Source organism: Mya arenaria, chromosome 10 (genome assembly GCF_026914265.1).
Source record: "Mya arenaria isolate MELC-2E11 chromosome 10, ASM2691426v1".
Classification (NCBI taxonomy): domain Eukaryota; kingdom Metazoa; phylum Mollusca; class Bivalvia; order Myida; family Myidae; genus Mya; species Mya arenaria.
In genome coordinates this window covers 15,634,410-15,653,052 of record NC_069131.1, presented here as the reverse complement: position 1 = coordinate 15,653,052, position 18,643 = coordinate 15,634,410, and the positions used below count along the sequence as shown (strand labels likewise).

At 33.7% G+C, this 18,643-nt stretch overlaps 1 protein-coding gene across 1 annotated transcript in view; it reads left to right on the top strand.

Annotated features, from left to right (window-relative positions):
• LOC128204234 (heavy metal-binding protein HIP-like) overlaps positions 1 to 2,714 on the top strand; it is a 29,519-nt gene extending 26,805 nt beyond the window's left edge. The window contains exon 2 of the mRNA XM_052905624.1: positions 1,553 to 2,714. Within this exon, the coding sequence (XP_052761584.1) occupies positions 1,553 to 1,965 (413 nt within the window). The 3' untranslated portion in view covers positions 1,966 to 2,714. The remainder of the gene's footprint in view (positions 1 to 1,552) is intronic.
• Positions 2,715 to 18,643: the final 15,929 nt, after the last annotated feature.

The window sequence follows — 18,643 nt, the reverse complement described above, 5'->3', positions numbered from 1 at the left end:
CAAACAAAATTCGACATGCAGTATACATCATGCACCATGTACCATACAATATTCACCGTGCACCATATACTATGCATCGTGGACCTTGCATCATGTACAATTCACTATGTACCATACGCCACACAAATGCCCCATACACCATAAATCAATACGCCCTGTACTTTAAATCGTGTACCATTCACAATGCATCATGAAATATAGACTATGCACCATACACCATAATATTTACAACTCAACTTCCATTCATTAAATGAACTGCTTTTTGGCAATTGCGGTTGTCAGCCGATGAACGCGTTAATGTGACGCCATTTGATAACTGTTTCTGGTTACGTTCGGGTCGTTTTATTTACTAAATGGGTGAGAAAGGATTACTGTAAGGTGTTCTTAAATGTAATGAAGTTTTTTATTTAACAAGTCTTGAATGAAATAATGAGCTATTGGTGTAAATATAAGAAAAAAATTGCGGGATTGATTTCATTATCGGGAATATGAACGCATTTGGAATGGTCGAAGTTCGTGTGAAGTCCTCAATGCGTCATGCACTATACCCTATGCACCATGTACCATGTACCATACACTTTGCACTATCCACCATAAACAATGCACCATACACTACGCACCATTCATCGTACACCACGCAATATGCACCATGCACCATACGCCATCAACCAATACGCCATTTACAAACAATGTACAACAAACCTCTGCACAATACACATATGCACCGTACACCTTGCACAGTGTACTATGCACTATACACGATAATGAATGCGACTTACACTACACACCATGCAACATACACAATGCACCATGTTCTATGTACCACGTTCCCATACGTCACGCAGTTTGCTTTACGAAAACCCCCAACACAACTTGCAGAGCGTTTATGCTACATTTTAGGAAGAAGAGGGCGCATGACCGATGGTAAAAAATCTATATTTTAAATGAAGGAATGGAAACAATACCGTTATAATACGGTTTCAGTGAATATAAAAAAAAATATATGCCTTTCAAGTGTATGGTTTTGTAACTGCAGACTTGCCAATCAAATCAAACAAATAGATAGAGGATATTTACAATCTAACACTGAAGTCAACAAATTGTCTGTTTTTTTATTGCTAATTTTCTAATATGTTTTTGGTACTTTAATATAGTTTTTTTCTTAATACCCACTTTTTAATAAGTCTTCGTTATAACGTGGGACGCCCTTCACGCAACGTTTTGATGGCTGATGACGTAGAGTGTCAATTCTACGCTGGCTCGTGGAAAAATAGTTTTCAAGAGATTTCAAAGTTTATTTATTTCTCGTGTATCTCGGTTTGACGGTACATATTATTTTATAATGAGTGATCGTATAGTTCACAAATGTATGATAAAAAGTGATTCATTTTGTGAATTGTGTTTTTAAACCGAGGTCTTAAATCTTCTTCAGCAACTGCTATCACCTGATTAAAAACATAAACCATATGGAAAACACTTGCTAATGTTTATCTTAAATGATTTAGAGTTGACAAAAACACTATTTACACACAATCTACAAATCGACTTTCAGACCAAATCGTTACTCCACTGGTGTACTTCAACGCCCGCTCTCCACAGACCAGCAGCCTTTCTGAAGGTGAGGTGATAGTTTACAAAACAGTGAACACCAACCAGGGCAACGGCTACAGCTCCACCACGGGCAAATTTACCGCTCCAGCACGGGGATTCTACTTGCTTCTCATGCACACGTGCACACCTACAAATGCACATGCTAACCTTCACATAGTGAAGGAAGGTTCCGTCCTTATGGCAAGTATACATTACGATAAGGACCAGTATACCTGTTCCAGTAGTCAGGCGTTCGTACAGCTTAATGTCGAAGAATCTGTCTGGGTAAAATGCTCCAGTGGTGGCTCAAGCGTAAAACTGTATGACGATTCTTTCCTTTGGACCAGTTTTGGTGGTGCTCTCATTCACAACTGACTTGCTTAGGTCATTGTTCGCGAAATGCCAAAAAGCAGAAAACATACACTTTGTGGAAGTAGGTTTCGCAGTTATTTATTAGTTATTTTAAAAATAGTATATTGTAAGTACGAGAATAATATTTGTTATCACTTATATTGCTATATAAACATTGTACGATATCGCCCGTGTACCCAGCCTTGATGATATGTCATGTCATTTATACATTGTTAGATATCGTCTGTATACCCAGCCTTTATGCTGTGTCATGTTATTTAATCATTGTTAGATTTCGCTATTGTATCCCGCCTTTATGATATGTCATGTCATTTAAACATTGTTAGATTTCGCCCGAGGATCCCCGCCGTTATGACGTATAATGTTTTTTAAACATTGTCATTTTGTTAGATATCGCCTCTGTACCCCGCCTTTATGATGGCCATGAGATTTTAACATTGTTAGATATCGTCTGTGCATCCCGCCTTTATGATGTGTTATGTTATTTAATCATTGTAAGATGTCGCCTTTATGATGAGTCATGAATAAGTTTTCTTTAAATTGACAAAACATGTGTTAAAATAAAAGTATTGTTTGTGACGTAACTAAACATGTATACTCATGATGTTTGCTTTGCCTACTCACTATTAAACTTTATTTCTTAAGTGTTAAGTAACGCATGTATAGTTTTCCTTCAATTCGTTGTTTTATAACCTTTTTTTAAGAATAAACTAAAAAGTCGTATTTATTGGAATAAAGATTTTAATCTTGAAGTCCATTTATGTCTTTTATACATTGTCTTTTTTCAGAAATAAACATGATTTCCGAGATATGACCGAGATGAACTCATACAATCGCTATATATTGTCAATGCAATGCTTGTGTCATTGTTGTTTTTTATCTTAAAAACAAAATACATTCGAGCAAAACAAAGTGCCAGTACGACCAATGTCAAGGTAACATGAAGAAACCATACCGTTTTTTATCTCTAATTAATTTGTTCGACTGGCAATCAATGATGCTCGTTGTGCAACTTTTAACATTTCATCTAGGTTATTTTCTTTATACAAGGACAAGTGGTCTTTTGGAAAATAATACAAAGTCTTGCCATTCACTGATTCAGCGGCTCTAGTAAATATATTTGTATTGGTCAAATCCGTTTTCTTAAATATTCCAATGACTTTAAATACAAATACAATTTCAAATATTGCTATAAAAACTGTTATTGGTTGTACAGTTTCAATGCTGTAGCTTTTAAGCATTTCTTAATATTTTACATAATTATGCTTTATGATCATTATGACAATGATGTTATAATAATATTTTTGCATTCCGTGTTGTTCTTGTTGCTGCTGCTACTGATGATGATTATGATGGTGGTGGTAGTGTTGTAAGTGGTGATATTTGTGATTGTGGTGGTCGTCGTTGTAATGATGTCGGTGTTGTTCCTGTTATTGATGATGACGAAAACATCGATATAACTCTTTCGAACCGAACCCCCGCTGCACATTTAACCCTAAATTATTTGGCTTAAGGGAAATGTTCCGATTTTTAGACGTGAAACGAAAAATCAAGGAACCGCCACGTGTCACGTGTATTGAATATTTAAGTGTTTTATATATATATCCATCATAAATCTTAACCGAATACATATAGTCCGTATTCAACTTCAGTTTTATACGGCCGTACTCCTCTTTGCTAGTGCCTCGTGAAATCCGAATGTGAAAATCCATTTGAGTCTAATGCCACCTTTCGCACCTAAACGCAGAAGTTATAATCGTACAGTTAACGATAATGCTGGATTAGAGAATATAACTAATATTTTTTTCATTAAAAACAGTATACAATTGTACAAATTGACGGCGTAAAACATACCTCTAAAAGGAAAAGAAGCATCATACGTGAGAATTCGATGCGGCCTTTAACTGATACGGCTTCTATTTCCTGGCTCTCTTGGTGTAGACATACTTGGTATAGCCCTTTTTTGATAAATAAGCCAGCTCTGTTCTGAAAATTTTTGACAAGGCTGAATTTTCGGTCGAAATCGGAAGGTTTTTTGCTGGCTTCTCTCGCCCGTCATTTATATAAAGTATCAATTTGGTCGTCATATAGCTTGGACACTAAACCATTGTCTTTAAGTCGTTTGAAAAAATGTTTAAGAAGTAAATAATATAACGTTTCATTAAAATTCAAAGAGTTTTATTTGGAAACATATCATTATATATATATTTAAAATACATAAGGTAAACATGTCCAGAATCCACCAAGCCAATGTGGCCCTAAACAACGTCAACTATTTCCTAAATTAATTGACAAAATATTTTATATGTTACACTGTCCACTGTCAGAAAGATGAAAGACTTTGCTACAAGAAAAAACATATAATTAATTTTATTTTCTGCTACAATGTTTACATTACCAGACGAAATGCGAAGACCCAAAGCTGAAAATGCAAATTATGAAACAATGGAGAGGTTCGAGAACTACGAAATTTTCCCACTGAAATACGATAAATAATGACTGACATGCAACCTTTGTATAGGCAAAATTAAAAAATAGCTTGAAATATCATCACTCCCCTTGTGACCTTGATGATTTCGACTCGTATTTATCCGATTTGTGTGTTTTTGCGGTAGATCTACTTTCATTTCCACTTCCAATCACATTTGGCTGCCAACTAATTACGGCATAAACGTTATATAAACAGATTTAATTGGCAGCAATGAAACAATTGAACGAAAGCCGCCAATAGAAACTCTTCTTACAAACGCGTTCAAGGTCAAAATTGTAGGAAAGTGATTGAAAGTGACAGTAGAAATACCGCAACATTTTTTTTCAAAGAAACAGATCGTATAATAATTTTAACTTTACAAACAGGTATACAAGGTTTAAGTGAAATCAAACTATTTGGAAAATATGGTAAAGGAATGAGGATTGTCATATATCTGCTGTAAATTACAGTTATATATGCTGTAAATTTCAGCTCGGGTCAAATTTTAAGGAAAACAGTAGACTAGAAAAAAAGTATTTTAAGCTGATAGCGGTGCGCACGAAGATAATGATAAAAATGTTCAGTTAATAAGACACGTCAAGTTTTTTAACGAAGATGAAAAACTCGAATTGAAATAATTAAATTTGGAGCAAAGCATTCTGAAAGTATATAAATTAAATCAGATGTGAACAGTTCGGCAAAACACTATATCGGTTATCCCGTAACGACTGGAAATCTTTCTGGTCCAACGTAAAATACTACCCAATATTAAGTGAGGGGCATGTTTAATGCGGAACAAAATCGTGGATTCTTGTAGTTTTGCATTTTCAAAGGATATTTTAACCTGGAAAAAGGTTTATATCACTGTCATCCACTGGCACCGGATTTTCAAACTCAAACATTTTTTTTTTTTAAATCAAAAAAAATCTTATAATTGCTTACTAAAAATCATAAATCCGAATATGTAAAAAAATATTGAAAAATATTTTTTTTTTTTCAAATATGCACTTTGTACTGTATAATATACTAACATGGTATTGAACGCTTCTCTACCCGGGTCACGTAATCATCTTATTACTCAGTTCAAAAGAACTTCTGCAGATCATCGCAATCTAAGGACATGATATCCATCTTTAAAATAATTAACCTTAACCCGCGAAGAAATTCGCCGGTCATACGATTTTTTTGACTTTATTCCCATTTTTCTGTTTTCCTGGATTTTCTACCACCCTTGACTTCCGGTTTCAGAGTAAGCTTTTATAACGTCTCATTTCATTGGTCCATGAACTCCGCGAGACATTTCGCGTATAAGTGTCAACAACTGTAATATTTGGACCGAAAGTGTTAATCGTGCTTATTTCGGGTCAGACTGGTTCTGGAATTACACATACAATCAAAGCCGAATATGAAATTGCATGACACAACGGAAAGTGGCTTAATATGCACCACAGGATTGACTTGTTTCCTTGACAGCGATCTGATTGCAAAAACGTTTCACAGGTAAGAGGTGCAAAATGTTTTATTTATAAAAAAGAGCTGTTTACCAATACGCCGTGTTAAATAATAATCTATAAATATATATATATATTGTAGAATCATGCATGTATTTTGTGTGTATACATGCGTTTGGTTCATTTACACATGTATATTTATTAAGTAACATTATATTTATTTATATATTATACTAATTTTCTTTTCTTTTTGTGGAATTGTGGAATATATTTTTAAATGACATATATTCACTATTTTGGCAAAATAAAAAAAATAAAAAAATATTGATAATAAAAAAGAAAAAAGAAATGTATTACTGTATCCATGCAGGCAATGTGACGAACACCTTTGATTAATTCATTTTGTAGTTTAACTTAATGCTTTGTTTTTTATACATGCGTACAGAAATGAGTGCCATCTCAATTTCCTTTGCAATTGCCAAAATGCTCTTAAAGGGACTTGGTCATGTTTTTTGGTAAACAAATTAATTTCCTGAAACTGAAAATGATTAATATTATTATGCTTACATTTACCTGTATCACAATCACATGTATATATATTTCAAAGTTTGATATCATAATTGTAGAAAAAAATAGGAAAATGGTTAAACCACTCAACTATACAGGCACATACCCCACCTTTTGCTGAAAAGTTGAATATCAATAAATATTTTCAAAACATTTATTATAATGCAGATGCTACTAGTCCATGTGCACATTGTGCATTAATGAACAGATTTAAAATGAATGTACAGTTGTAGCTAGGTTAAAATAAACCTTTAAAATCAGTTTTTTTTATATCTTTGCAGGGAAGTGATGGATGGCAACATCGGTATCTGTGACGGTCATATGTATTGAAGTGTAGGCTTGTGGGCTGCAGTTCCACAGAGTGAGACACACCGGCACTATCTCCTATCCCACCGCCTAGATCTGGACTCAGTGGAGATGTTACATTGCGCTGTTAACAGTTTTAACATGATATCGCTACAACCTGGAAACAATGACTTATATAATGACAATCTGCTGTCTTTATCTTTGCAAGAGTTGAGATTTTGTCCAGCTTTGTGTACTTTCTCAGTAAAAGATACGTACAGTTGCTGAAATAGTATCTTTAGAAATGCATGAAATGTTATTAAGGAATATTGCTTTGTAGGTATATACATGTATTTATTTCACCTCAGCTCAATATAGGGATAGTAAATGTTTAGTTTCTCAGACCATTTTGTAACATTTTAGTAGCCAAAGATACAAAATCACTATGTTTTTTGAGTACATAATGTAACAGACATTGTCATCGAGTATGTATGTATACAGTTCAATGGCTAAAAGGACAGACCATTAGACGTCTGTAAGACAATCTGAGTGTTGTTCACATTATCAAACCTTATTCGTTTGCTATTTTGTAGAAAAGATCTGCCGAGAAAATAAATTTGTTGGTTTATTATCCTTAAACTGTCAATTTGCAAGTACTAAAGGACCTTAGAACGCCAAGAATACACCAGATTGCTCCATTGTTTTCATAATATTCATACCCCCCCCCAGCACAATCATGAATCCACATGAATAGAGGGCTAGATACGCCCCTGGAAATCAGTACTGTGTACATTCAAGAGCCTCATCACAATGCTCCATTTGTCAGCAGGTTGGATATAACCAAATAACTCTTGGATTGGAGGCAGACATCTTAATCCAGCAAACCAGTCTCTCACCCTTCTTGACTAGTACATTGGAAACGTTATCAGAAGATGAATCTCTAGAAAAAAATATCCAGGTGCGTTCCCCTATAGCTGTTAGTGGTTAGTAACTCAAATACCAAGAACAACAAAGTTTCTTCATTATATTTATCGATTTTACTTCGTTTCGAACAGTAAGAATTTAGCAATACAGTGAACTCGTAAATAGGAAATGTATTGTTATGTTGAGTGCAGAGTGACCGTTGTTTTCTTTTATAAATATGCCTTAATCTGTATAACCATTGCATTGAAATATTGGAAATTCATATTTCATGTGGACTTTCATTCATGATTTGCTTGATAACGGAGAAGAAGGGCCAAAATGTTAGAGTTTCAATTTGTTAACGATTTGAGATTTAAATACGCCGCCTTTTCATTCGACCAATCAAATCACATGTTACAAACTGAGCGAAAAACAACAACAAACCGGAAGTAAAGGGTGGTAGAAAATCCAGGAAAACAGAAAAATGGGAATAAAGTCAAAAAAATCGTATGACCGGCGAATTTCTTCGCGGGTTAAGGTTAATTATTTTGAAGATGGATATCATGTCCTTAGATTGCGATGACTGTCAATCTGCAGAAGTTCTTTTGAACTGAGTATAAGATGATTACGTGACCCGGGTAGAGAAGCGTTCAATACCATGTTAGTATATTATACAGTACAAAGTGCATATTTGAAAAAAGATATTTTTTAATGTTTTTTTACATATTCGGTATTATAATTTTTAGTAAGCAATTATAAGATTTTTTTTGATTTTTTAAAAAAAATCCGGTGCCAGTGCTGTCATCCTAATGACGTGTACGCTCCTCTCGGTTTTAACCTATTTGCCTAGATGCAAAAATAATATACGTTGAACCCTCTGATTTACCTTGTAGTAATCAATAACTGTAATTGTTGTAATAACATGTACTAGTTGTAACTGTTATGTGTGGTGTAAGTGCTATTGTAGTAGGCAGTGTACTAATAGAGGTGTAGTTGTTGCTGTTGTTGTAAGTGTAATTCCTGCTGCAATGAGTACAGTAATTGTTGCTGTAAATAGTAGTGAAGTTATGTCTGTAATTAGTACAGTAATTATTGCTGTGAATAGTAGTGTAGTTCTGTCAGTAGTTAGTAGTGTAATTGTTAATGTAATTAGTAGTGTAGTTTCTTGCTGTTCGTAGTCGTGTAGTTGTTGCTAAAATCGGTAGATTTGTTTATCTTTATTTACAAGCATTGTTGTTTCTGTAAAAAGAAGTGTAAGTCTTACTGTAATGAGTAGTATAATTGATGCGGTAATCAATATATTTGTCTCGCTGTTATCTGTAGTGTAGTTTTTGCTGTAGTCAACATTGTAGTTCTTGCTGTAACTAGTAGTATAGTTCGCGCAGTTTGGCTGTAATTAGTAATGTAGTTATTGCGATAATCAGTAGTGTAATTCTTACTGTTGTGAATTGAGTAATTATGACTGTAACCAGTAGTGTATTATTTGCTGTAATCTTGCTATAATTCGAAGTGTAGTTATAGCTATAAACAGTAGTGTAATTCTCGCTTTAATCAGTAGTGTATTTATGGATGTAATCCGTATGAAATCCGTATTCTTTGCTGTAAGTAGGAGTGTAGTTTTTGATGATATGAAAATTGTAGTCGTTGCAGTTATCAGAAGTGTAATTCGTTATGTAATCAGTATTATAGTGTTGCAGTAACTTGCTGTATCTGGTATTGAAGTTGTTGCTGTGATTAATAGGATCAGTGTTGTCTTGCATGTTTCTTGTGTGTTTTTGTTCTATGTCTTTGGCGTTTACCCAGCGCAATTATACTGGGTTTATGTTTAAGCTTTTTGCTACTGAGCTTGTTTCTGTAGTTTTTCGCATAAATATTGCTGTAATCAATATAGTAATTCTTGTTGTTATCAATACTGTAGTTTTTGCTTAAATCCTTTTGTTTTTCGGTTTAAAGTTGATTAAAACTGATCGCTATCTGTCGAATGTTCAAAACCGTAATGGAAAACGCGTATACATGTTACGTACTTTTGTGTATTTTAGTATAGGGAGGCTACACCATCGAAACAAATCGGAAGTTACACGGTGCATGGTCCATGGTGAAATATTTATTGTGCATAATGAAATGAACATGATACATGGCGTTTGGTACATGGTACATGGTGCATGGCTCATGGTGCCTGCTACATGGTGCATGGTACATGGTACATGGTGCATGGTGCATGGTGCAATTTACATGGTTCATGGTGAATTGGCATAATGTAACAGGGTACATGGTGCATGTGTGCATGGTTCATGGGTACACAGTGCATGTGTCAGGGTAGATGGTTCATGTTAACATGGATTTACGGTGCATGAGACATGATGCATTGTAAATGTGTTTGTGGTACACGGATACATGGTAAATGTGTACACGGTGCATATGGCATGGTGCATATTGGATGTGCGCGTGGTTCACGGGTATACGGTGCATCTTACATGTGACTATGTGCACTATGCAGGTTTGCATGGTTCATGGTGCATGTATGCATGGTTCGTGCGTTTACCGGTACAAGGTGCATGGAACATGGTGTATGGTGCCTGTGGTTATAGTTCATAGGAACACGGTGCGAGTAACAATCTGCTTGGTGCATGGCACATCGTGCATGGGTACTGATTTTTTGTGACATGATGCATGACAATAAATGTAGAGTCCTCGGGGACTACCTGAGCATGGCAAACACTTCATCTTGGAACTATGGGAAACATTTAATCTAGGGGTTTCGGGGACTACCTGGGCGTGGCAAACAAAGTATCAAAGAATGTGGGTGAACTACCCCTTTGTATGGCATGCAACCTAACCAGAAACGTGGGGGGACTACCTTGACATGGCACACAGTCAATGTAGAAATTTTGGATCAGCAAATAAGCAGCCTATAAACCTGGGTTGACCTAAGCATGACATATATTTTGATTAGGAACCTGGAGGACTACCTGGGCATGGAACACAATTTATTTAAAAACCCGTAGACTACCTTGGCATGGCACACAATCAATTTAGAAATATGTTATATATTTTTGACGATGCGTTCTAAGGTAATGGGCCTTAAGCCTCTGTCACACTGTCAAGAGTTTTGCTTCGAATTGCGCCCCTTGTCATGAGAAATGTGAGGAGAAACATTCGGTATTGGAAAAAAACAATACGTGATGTGATTGTATTGTTATATATAAAGGAAATAATTAATATTTAAATAAAACCCTCAAACATCGGAATCTCTGAAAAGAGTTCGTTCTTGTCATTTTGTTTTGCAATATGGTAAATGAGAAAAAAATAACAAATTGTCAAACACCCTAGCAAACTAGCGAAGGACCCATCACTTGAAATAGCTAGATAGGATGCAGAAGATTGTTCAAGGATTTAACTCTCACGTTCAGTAATGCTACTCGTCGACAAGATAGCGCCCATATCCGACTCATGCAATATTATAATACAACAGTTCCTCGAGATAGACAATATGAGCAAATCATACATCTATCATTTTGTGTTTTCCATATAATTTTCTCAAGTATAAATGTAGATTATACGTATGTTGATAAAGAATACATACGCTGTGTACCGAAACATATCATGAGACAGTATTTTATTCTTCTGCTTTTGGGTGTAAGTTGAGAAAAAGGAGTAAGAAATGTGAGTAGGTAGTAGAAGGCAAAATGGATGATATTTGTATTCTTGAATTGGTGTTAACCTGCGTTGAAGTAAATAACTAAAAACGAAAACAAAACAACAAACAACATTTACTGTAATAAAGAATATAACTTGTTAAGTATTAATTTTGGATCAGCAAATAAGCAGCCTATAAACCTGGGTTGACCTAAGTACTAGGGTCCAGCTCTCATGAAATGTATACAATTTATTTTGGCCATAGCTATCATATTTCCTGTTTGTAGTCTCTTTGGAAAATATGAAACAAATACATGTAAGATATGCGTATTTCTTTCACACGTTGATTTGAAGATACAGTATTTAGCGAGAAGTATTACAAAGTTAATTGCATAATCATGTTTCCCGTTTAATGACCAAAGAAGATCATTATTATTTTGTAATAACTATTACATTGTTCTATATAAGTTTAAATCAGTTCAATTATCCGTCTATAACAGACTGATTGTTATGTTCTACAAAACGTCTATTTTTTTAACCTTAATTCTGTATATTTCTTCAAATTATAAATAAGGTAACCTATTTCGCTGTTCATTCAAGGATCTTAAACTTATTGGCAAGCATTAAAGATGCACTCTTACAGCCAAATAAGATTTACCACACTTAATAATATTGTTTACTATTCCAAAAAGGATGAATAAATGTCGAAAACAATGGTTCTTATGAACGATACCGAGTTTAATTTGAAAGAAATGAGCATAATACACGGTATTTCTAGCTTATTAGACTATAGTAGACTACAGTAGATTTTTGAGCATTCACCAATCATTTAATATTTTTGCGCTTTCTGCTATTAAATTCACGGTTACAATCTTGTTGTCAGTAACTAATATTTTCCATAAATGCATTATTTAGTAAGAAGTAAAAGGTTCATCAGTCGAAATTGATGTTTGTTATACACGTGTATGTACTGATTTTGTGTCACTTTAAAAGAAAATGACTGCTTCACCTGTCACGACAAGTAACCGTTTTGTAATACGGTTAACAAATTGTGTATTATGGCATCATGGGATACAAAATCGCAGATACATGTAAGTTCATGACTATTCTCAATTATCTGCCATAGAACAGCTAGTGCTCGGGTCAGACACAAAAAGCTAATCATTCTAGATTACGACTATCCCGGTTATTTGATAATTATACAAATTCTGTAAGAAGCTTACTCTTATAAAAGCTGATTTTACAAAGCTTACTAAAGCAATATGAGCATTAGCCGCAAATATTATCTACTTTGACAGATAATATATTGAGAAGCAATCAGGATAAGCTCCTGCATCTCCTGTGTTATTGACCACAGAGTGCTCTGATAAAGAACGAAATATTCAGACAAAAACAGTGTATAGTGTTTACACAAGTACGAGGTAATAGCAAACATGAGCCACTATCTGTGATCCAAGCATCTGGCCACAATCACTATCGGATTCAGGTAGTTGCGGCGCACCTACCATCCTTCAAATTTTCCAAGTCTACTTTCGATTTCAATATAGGAGAACAAGAGTAATAAAAACGCCCAAAATGCACCATTTCAGACGAGAAATTCTTTTTAAAAAATGGGAGAGTTCCCCAACCCCCCTGTCTACACTTTAGACCAAGTAAATTTATGTTGTGAGGGAGGAGCGAAAGTCAAATTGTTACACCCCTATGTTACACCCCTCTTATTTCAAATCCTGGATCAGCCCAAACAATAACACAGCATAGTCAAGTTTCTTTTTCTTAATATCAAGTTTAACTCATTTTCCACATTACAACATGGCATTACTTAAAATTACTAACGTTTTATCCTTTTTAAAAGCGCATTATGGTGTGCATTATGTTCATCAACATTCCTTGCTCAATATTCTTGGGGAAATTTATTCTAGATCACAAAATATTCTTGAAAAATAACTCCAAAAATAAATTTGTCTCAAGTATAGGTTTTGCTTCACAGTTATTTTTTTCTCCGAAATATTTACGAAATAGTTTGGTTAACGTAATCTATGCGAGAATGGGCTTTTAAAAGTCGTAAAACATATACAAAATTAATTACGATATAGGTTTTGTGGTTAAATGAGTTGAGATCGAGATCAGACTCAAGCATTTTTGTGATATTGGATACAGGTGTCGAGAACGATTAGTGCTTTGGTTTTGAGTGCACAGTGATGCAGACTACTTTTAATTCACGAAATTAAGAATACGTAAAACTAACCCATCACTGACGCTGATGTTGCCTTTTTACGCATCGCATATTAAATTACAAACAAATTTGATTAATATAATATTGATAATATTTATGTTTGATTAGTTAAAGGGAGAGATATTACAATAGCTCACTTTGAGAAGATATCTCGGGAATAGGATATGTGTTGTAGTAAGTTTTTGACCCATTATTACACAAGTAGACTCACTTAAATTTTAAATGACATATTGGACATATTTCAAGAAGTCTTATGTTGTCTTCAATAGTGTGTGTAATGTAATATTTGGCCATGTGACTGACTAGGTGAAACGGCATAACTCTATAAATTCTCATCAAGTTCCATACAAATATGGTAAGATACGTGACATCAATAAGGGAGCTAACAGTTGTTTGTTTTATATACCTAAATGCTCTACACATTGACCTGACATGACATAAAACGAAACCCTCCCGAAGAGATTGCTCGTGGTCATCGTGGTCATATATCATGTATTTGCCTGTGTTTATATATGTCTTTGTATGTGTATCATTCGTCATTTCATTCAGATCATTCAAAACGTCGTCAATAACCTTTTACAAGCACTTCTAATTTTATTTCTATAATCGGCTTAATCTCCTTCAACTTTAGTGTTCTTTTACATATATGTTCCCTGTACTAGCCCGTTTCAACCGTTACCTTCCCTGTGCAATTCCAAGAAGACTTCGAAAGTTACAGGCTTGTTTGTTTTGCAGTCTTAAAATATATTTCGCGTAGCTGTTTCTCTCCTTTTCATTAAATTATCCCAGAACGAGAAGGGCAAAACACGATTAAAGCAAATTAATCATTCCAAGGTAAGGCGTGCAACAATGACTATAGTGCATTGTTGTAACTTTTCAAACTCGAAACTTTTAAATGCACTTAACTCGACTCTTAAATATTTTTAAATTGTCTTATTTTATCAACCATTATATTTGTCGGCTAATAAATGATATTTTCTTATAAGCCACAAAGAAATACATTAAATTCTAAGCTAACTATTTTTAATAAATTTAGGGATGAACTACTGTTTACGAATCTGATGTTTTTCAAACGTGGAATTTTAATGGTATTAGTGCCGTTCCTCCAAGAACAAAGCTTTCCACTTATCTTCTGTCATGAGATCAACACACTCGAACTGAAAGGAAAGTAAAATAAATATGACACCGAGGTATCTTCGACTTACATCTAAATCTTTCACGAAGCTGGCCCCGATAGAAAGATATTGTTAATTCAAAGAAAATAGCCAAACAAAACATGCCTAATCGTTCATCATAGAGACCATATGGACACAGGATGGCATTGTATAAAACAGTTTAACTCTATGGTAAGGATAAAGTCAGAAAAAACAATAAATTGATTTGTCAGTGGTTATCCAATATTTACTATTTACCAAAGTAAGTCTTTGGATATACAAACAGCCATAATATAATATACGGATTTTTTTTATTTATAGAATTGGCTACTGAATGAAACGTGTGGATCAAGTCAACCACGGCACAAATACTTTGTTGTCCAAGGACACAGTTTGCAATAACATTGGTTCAAAACGCAAAAACAGTCATGTCAAAATACAAAAATACAATCTGAACATTGCAATGCCAGATTTTTGAAGGATTTTCACAAGTGTTGGCGCTGCAAAAAGGTACTTGAAAAGTTGTAAATCAGTCACACGCCACATCCATCTGATGTTGCTTTAGATTTCGTGCGGGATAAAATGTTTCTGCAAATTACAAATAAATGATTCGAAAAACATATGTGCCGCGACAAACGAAAGGTTTTGATAATAAGTATGAAGTAAGCAAACATACACGTAAATACGAATATTATCATTCACATGGTGTGATCATGGCAGTGGCAGTAGTAATCAGAGATGAGGATTGTTTATTATTATATACGTACATATAATATAATAATGACCCAAAGACGGTTTTAACTCTTTGCCCGATAAACTTTTTTTTCATGTTATAAAAGGAGAACAATAATGGGCTCATACCAACACATTGAAATTCTACCTTTTACCCCAATGTTATCGTGTAACTTCAAGCAAGCAGGCTGTCTTACTCAATGATTATAATGATAAAAAGCAAAGTAAAAGGTAATCCACTCTATTCACTTTCAAAACTATTTAGAGATTCTTTATGTGTATGTGAGTCTCATACATGTACGAGAACAACTATGTATATACACTAAAACACAACATCACACATGATTATATATATATATATATATATATATATATATATATATATATATATATCATATTAAGTGGCACAAGGCAAGGGCCCAAACGACAATGAACTAGAGACACAAACTAGTAATTTTGTAATGTACCCTTAATGTGCATTAGTACAAACTCTGATTTTTAGTAAACATTTTAAAATATATATAATAAAATGAAGTGCCAAACATTCTATGAACTAGAAGTGACATAAGATGTTAAAATATTGATCAGAATGTTATACAGCTATATTGTAATTTGACTTAAATAAATCTTAGCACAAAATAAGTAATGCAATATTTATGCGAAAAGCTACAGAAACAAGCTCAGTAGCAAAAAGTTTAAACATAAACCCGGTTTAATGGCACTGGGTAAACGCCAAATACATAGAACATAAAATCACAAACAAATACAATTTATTCAAAATCAATTTTAAACCCGCTTTACCTTAAAATGCTGTATTGGTTTGGTACTTGCCAGTGTCAAAGAAGAACCTCATTGCTCGATAGTGAACAATGTGTATGACAGAATTATAAAATTACTAGAACTACTTATATAAACATTTTCTTTACAAATTAAAAACTCCAATTTTCAATTTACAAAGGTCTAGTATCATCATCACAACCAGCAAATTAATAGCATTATTAGATATAACACAAATGTTGCAATGTATTTCCAGATATTTTTCTGGATTATTGCTCTATTAATCTGAAAAGTAATCATTCTGTCTCTTTAACCAGTTCAAGCGTTAACATTTCTGGGCCTAAATATTTATACTTTTTCGTGATAGTAGAAATCAGCTTACCATAGTGTTTATTCTTGAAGTCGAACCCGCTTTTTTGCAACTCATCGACCAACAACATTAACGATTTTTTTTATGTTAAATATTTAGGTACATAAGTTTATTTTAGTGTATTGTTAAAGGAACACAAATACTGTTCAAATACCTTAGATGGCTTTGGCCATTTAAATCTCTATACATGTTCTCTAAATGAATATTAAACAATAGAATACATTCAAATCATTTTAAACATAACCATTGGATAAGAATGGGATGATTAGTTTTTCGAAAAAATCTTTGTGAATCCAAGTTCTTCAAATCTCTTTAAAGCACATTTTTTTAGTATTATTTGACAATTTCAGTTTTGGGCGATTGGTGAAACAGTGTTGGAAGCCTTCTAAATATAAACATACATATATAGTATATATGCACTGTGCTATTTGTGGAGTTTTGTGCTGCTCTTCCATGTTTCTTGTTTGTGATATTTTAGTTTTTGTGTTCTATGTCTTTGATGTTTACCCAGTGCCATTACACCTGGTTTATGTTTAAACTTTTTGCTACTGAGCTTGTTTCTGTAGTTTTTCACATAAGTATTCATGAACACTGTTTCGTACAATACTCTTAGATCCGACCTCTCTCGATGCCGAACATGGGGAAAGAAGAGTGTTACCTGTAAGAAGACTAAAAACAAGAGTGTAAATAAACATTTAGACGAAAAAGTGTTTAAATACTTATTTTGCTGTATATAAAAGGTTTGCTTTCAAAGAAGCATATTTCATTTTTGTTTCAATAGCTTGCTAAAAATGTTTTAGAATTACAATGAGTATCTAAAACTGTTCGTTTTTCGCCTACTGATACATATGATACTGTGTTATACAGATTTAAGTAAAGTAAATTTTAAATCTAGTGGTGTAGTCGTATTTGCTCTTAATGTAGGTTTTATGTTGATAGCAGAGTAGCGTGACTGCTGTCAATTTCAACAAGGTAATCCTATAATGTCATATTTTTTTATATATATATTCAGATAGTGAGAAAACAAATGTGATGAAGTGTTGTTGTTTTTTTAAACAGGTGATTACACTTGCATTCAATTTTTCATATGTGAGACTAATCTTCCTTGTTAAGTGAAATGTGTAAAATATTACGGCCACTATCATCTGCATCTTGTCCGTTTGTATAAACATGTCTGTTGGCGCTATGAATCTTGAAAAGATTGTTTTTTTAAACAGGTGATTACACTTGCATTCAATTTTTCATATGTGAGACTAATCTTCCTTGTTAAGTGAAATGTGTAAAATATTACGGCCACTATCATCTGCATCTTGTCCGTTTGTATAAACATGTCTGTTGGCGCTATGAATCTTGAAAAGGCACAATGAAACTAACAATACATTTGTCATACTCAATATACATGTATCTGCCATGGTTAAATTCCGTAAGACATTTACAATGTTGGGGAAGTGGTCAAGTAAACATTTAGATGTTTTATTGCCAGGAACAGACGGAAAAGTAGATATAGAAGAGTAATCTACGAATAACACAGGAGAAACTCCAGAGTATCATGCAAATTTGTACTAATAATCAGATAAAATAATACCAACATCGATGTAAACTGCATGAACATATCCAAAATATTTACCATTTTTACAACTTTTTTAATTTTTTTGTCTTAGAAAAAGCAAATTTTAGAGTAAATATCTGCACACCAATGATATAAGATTGCTGACAAAAATCAGATTGTAGATATTCATATTTTTGTTAGGAAATTAATGTTTTATGGCTTTTTTTATTGCTAACGATTTAAGAAAAATGCATAAAACATCAATTTTTGAAATTAAATATAAAAATCTGCGATCTAATTGTTTGGTCAGCAGTCGTATATTACTGTATTTTCGCATAAATTGCCTCAATCCAATACAAAAAATAAAAAAGTTGTCAAAACGTTCAATCTGTGAGAGTGCAGCTTTAAGCCAGAATGACACACCAGTTATATAGAAATTATGTTTTGCGACACAAGTATAGAAAATGCTACTTTCACTTATTGTATTACTGGAATCAATGACAAGGTAAAGACAAACATAATAAATATAAGATACCGCTCTGTATACGTTGTTG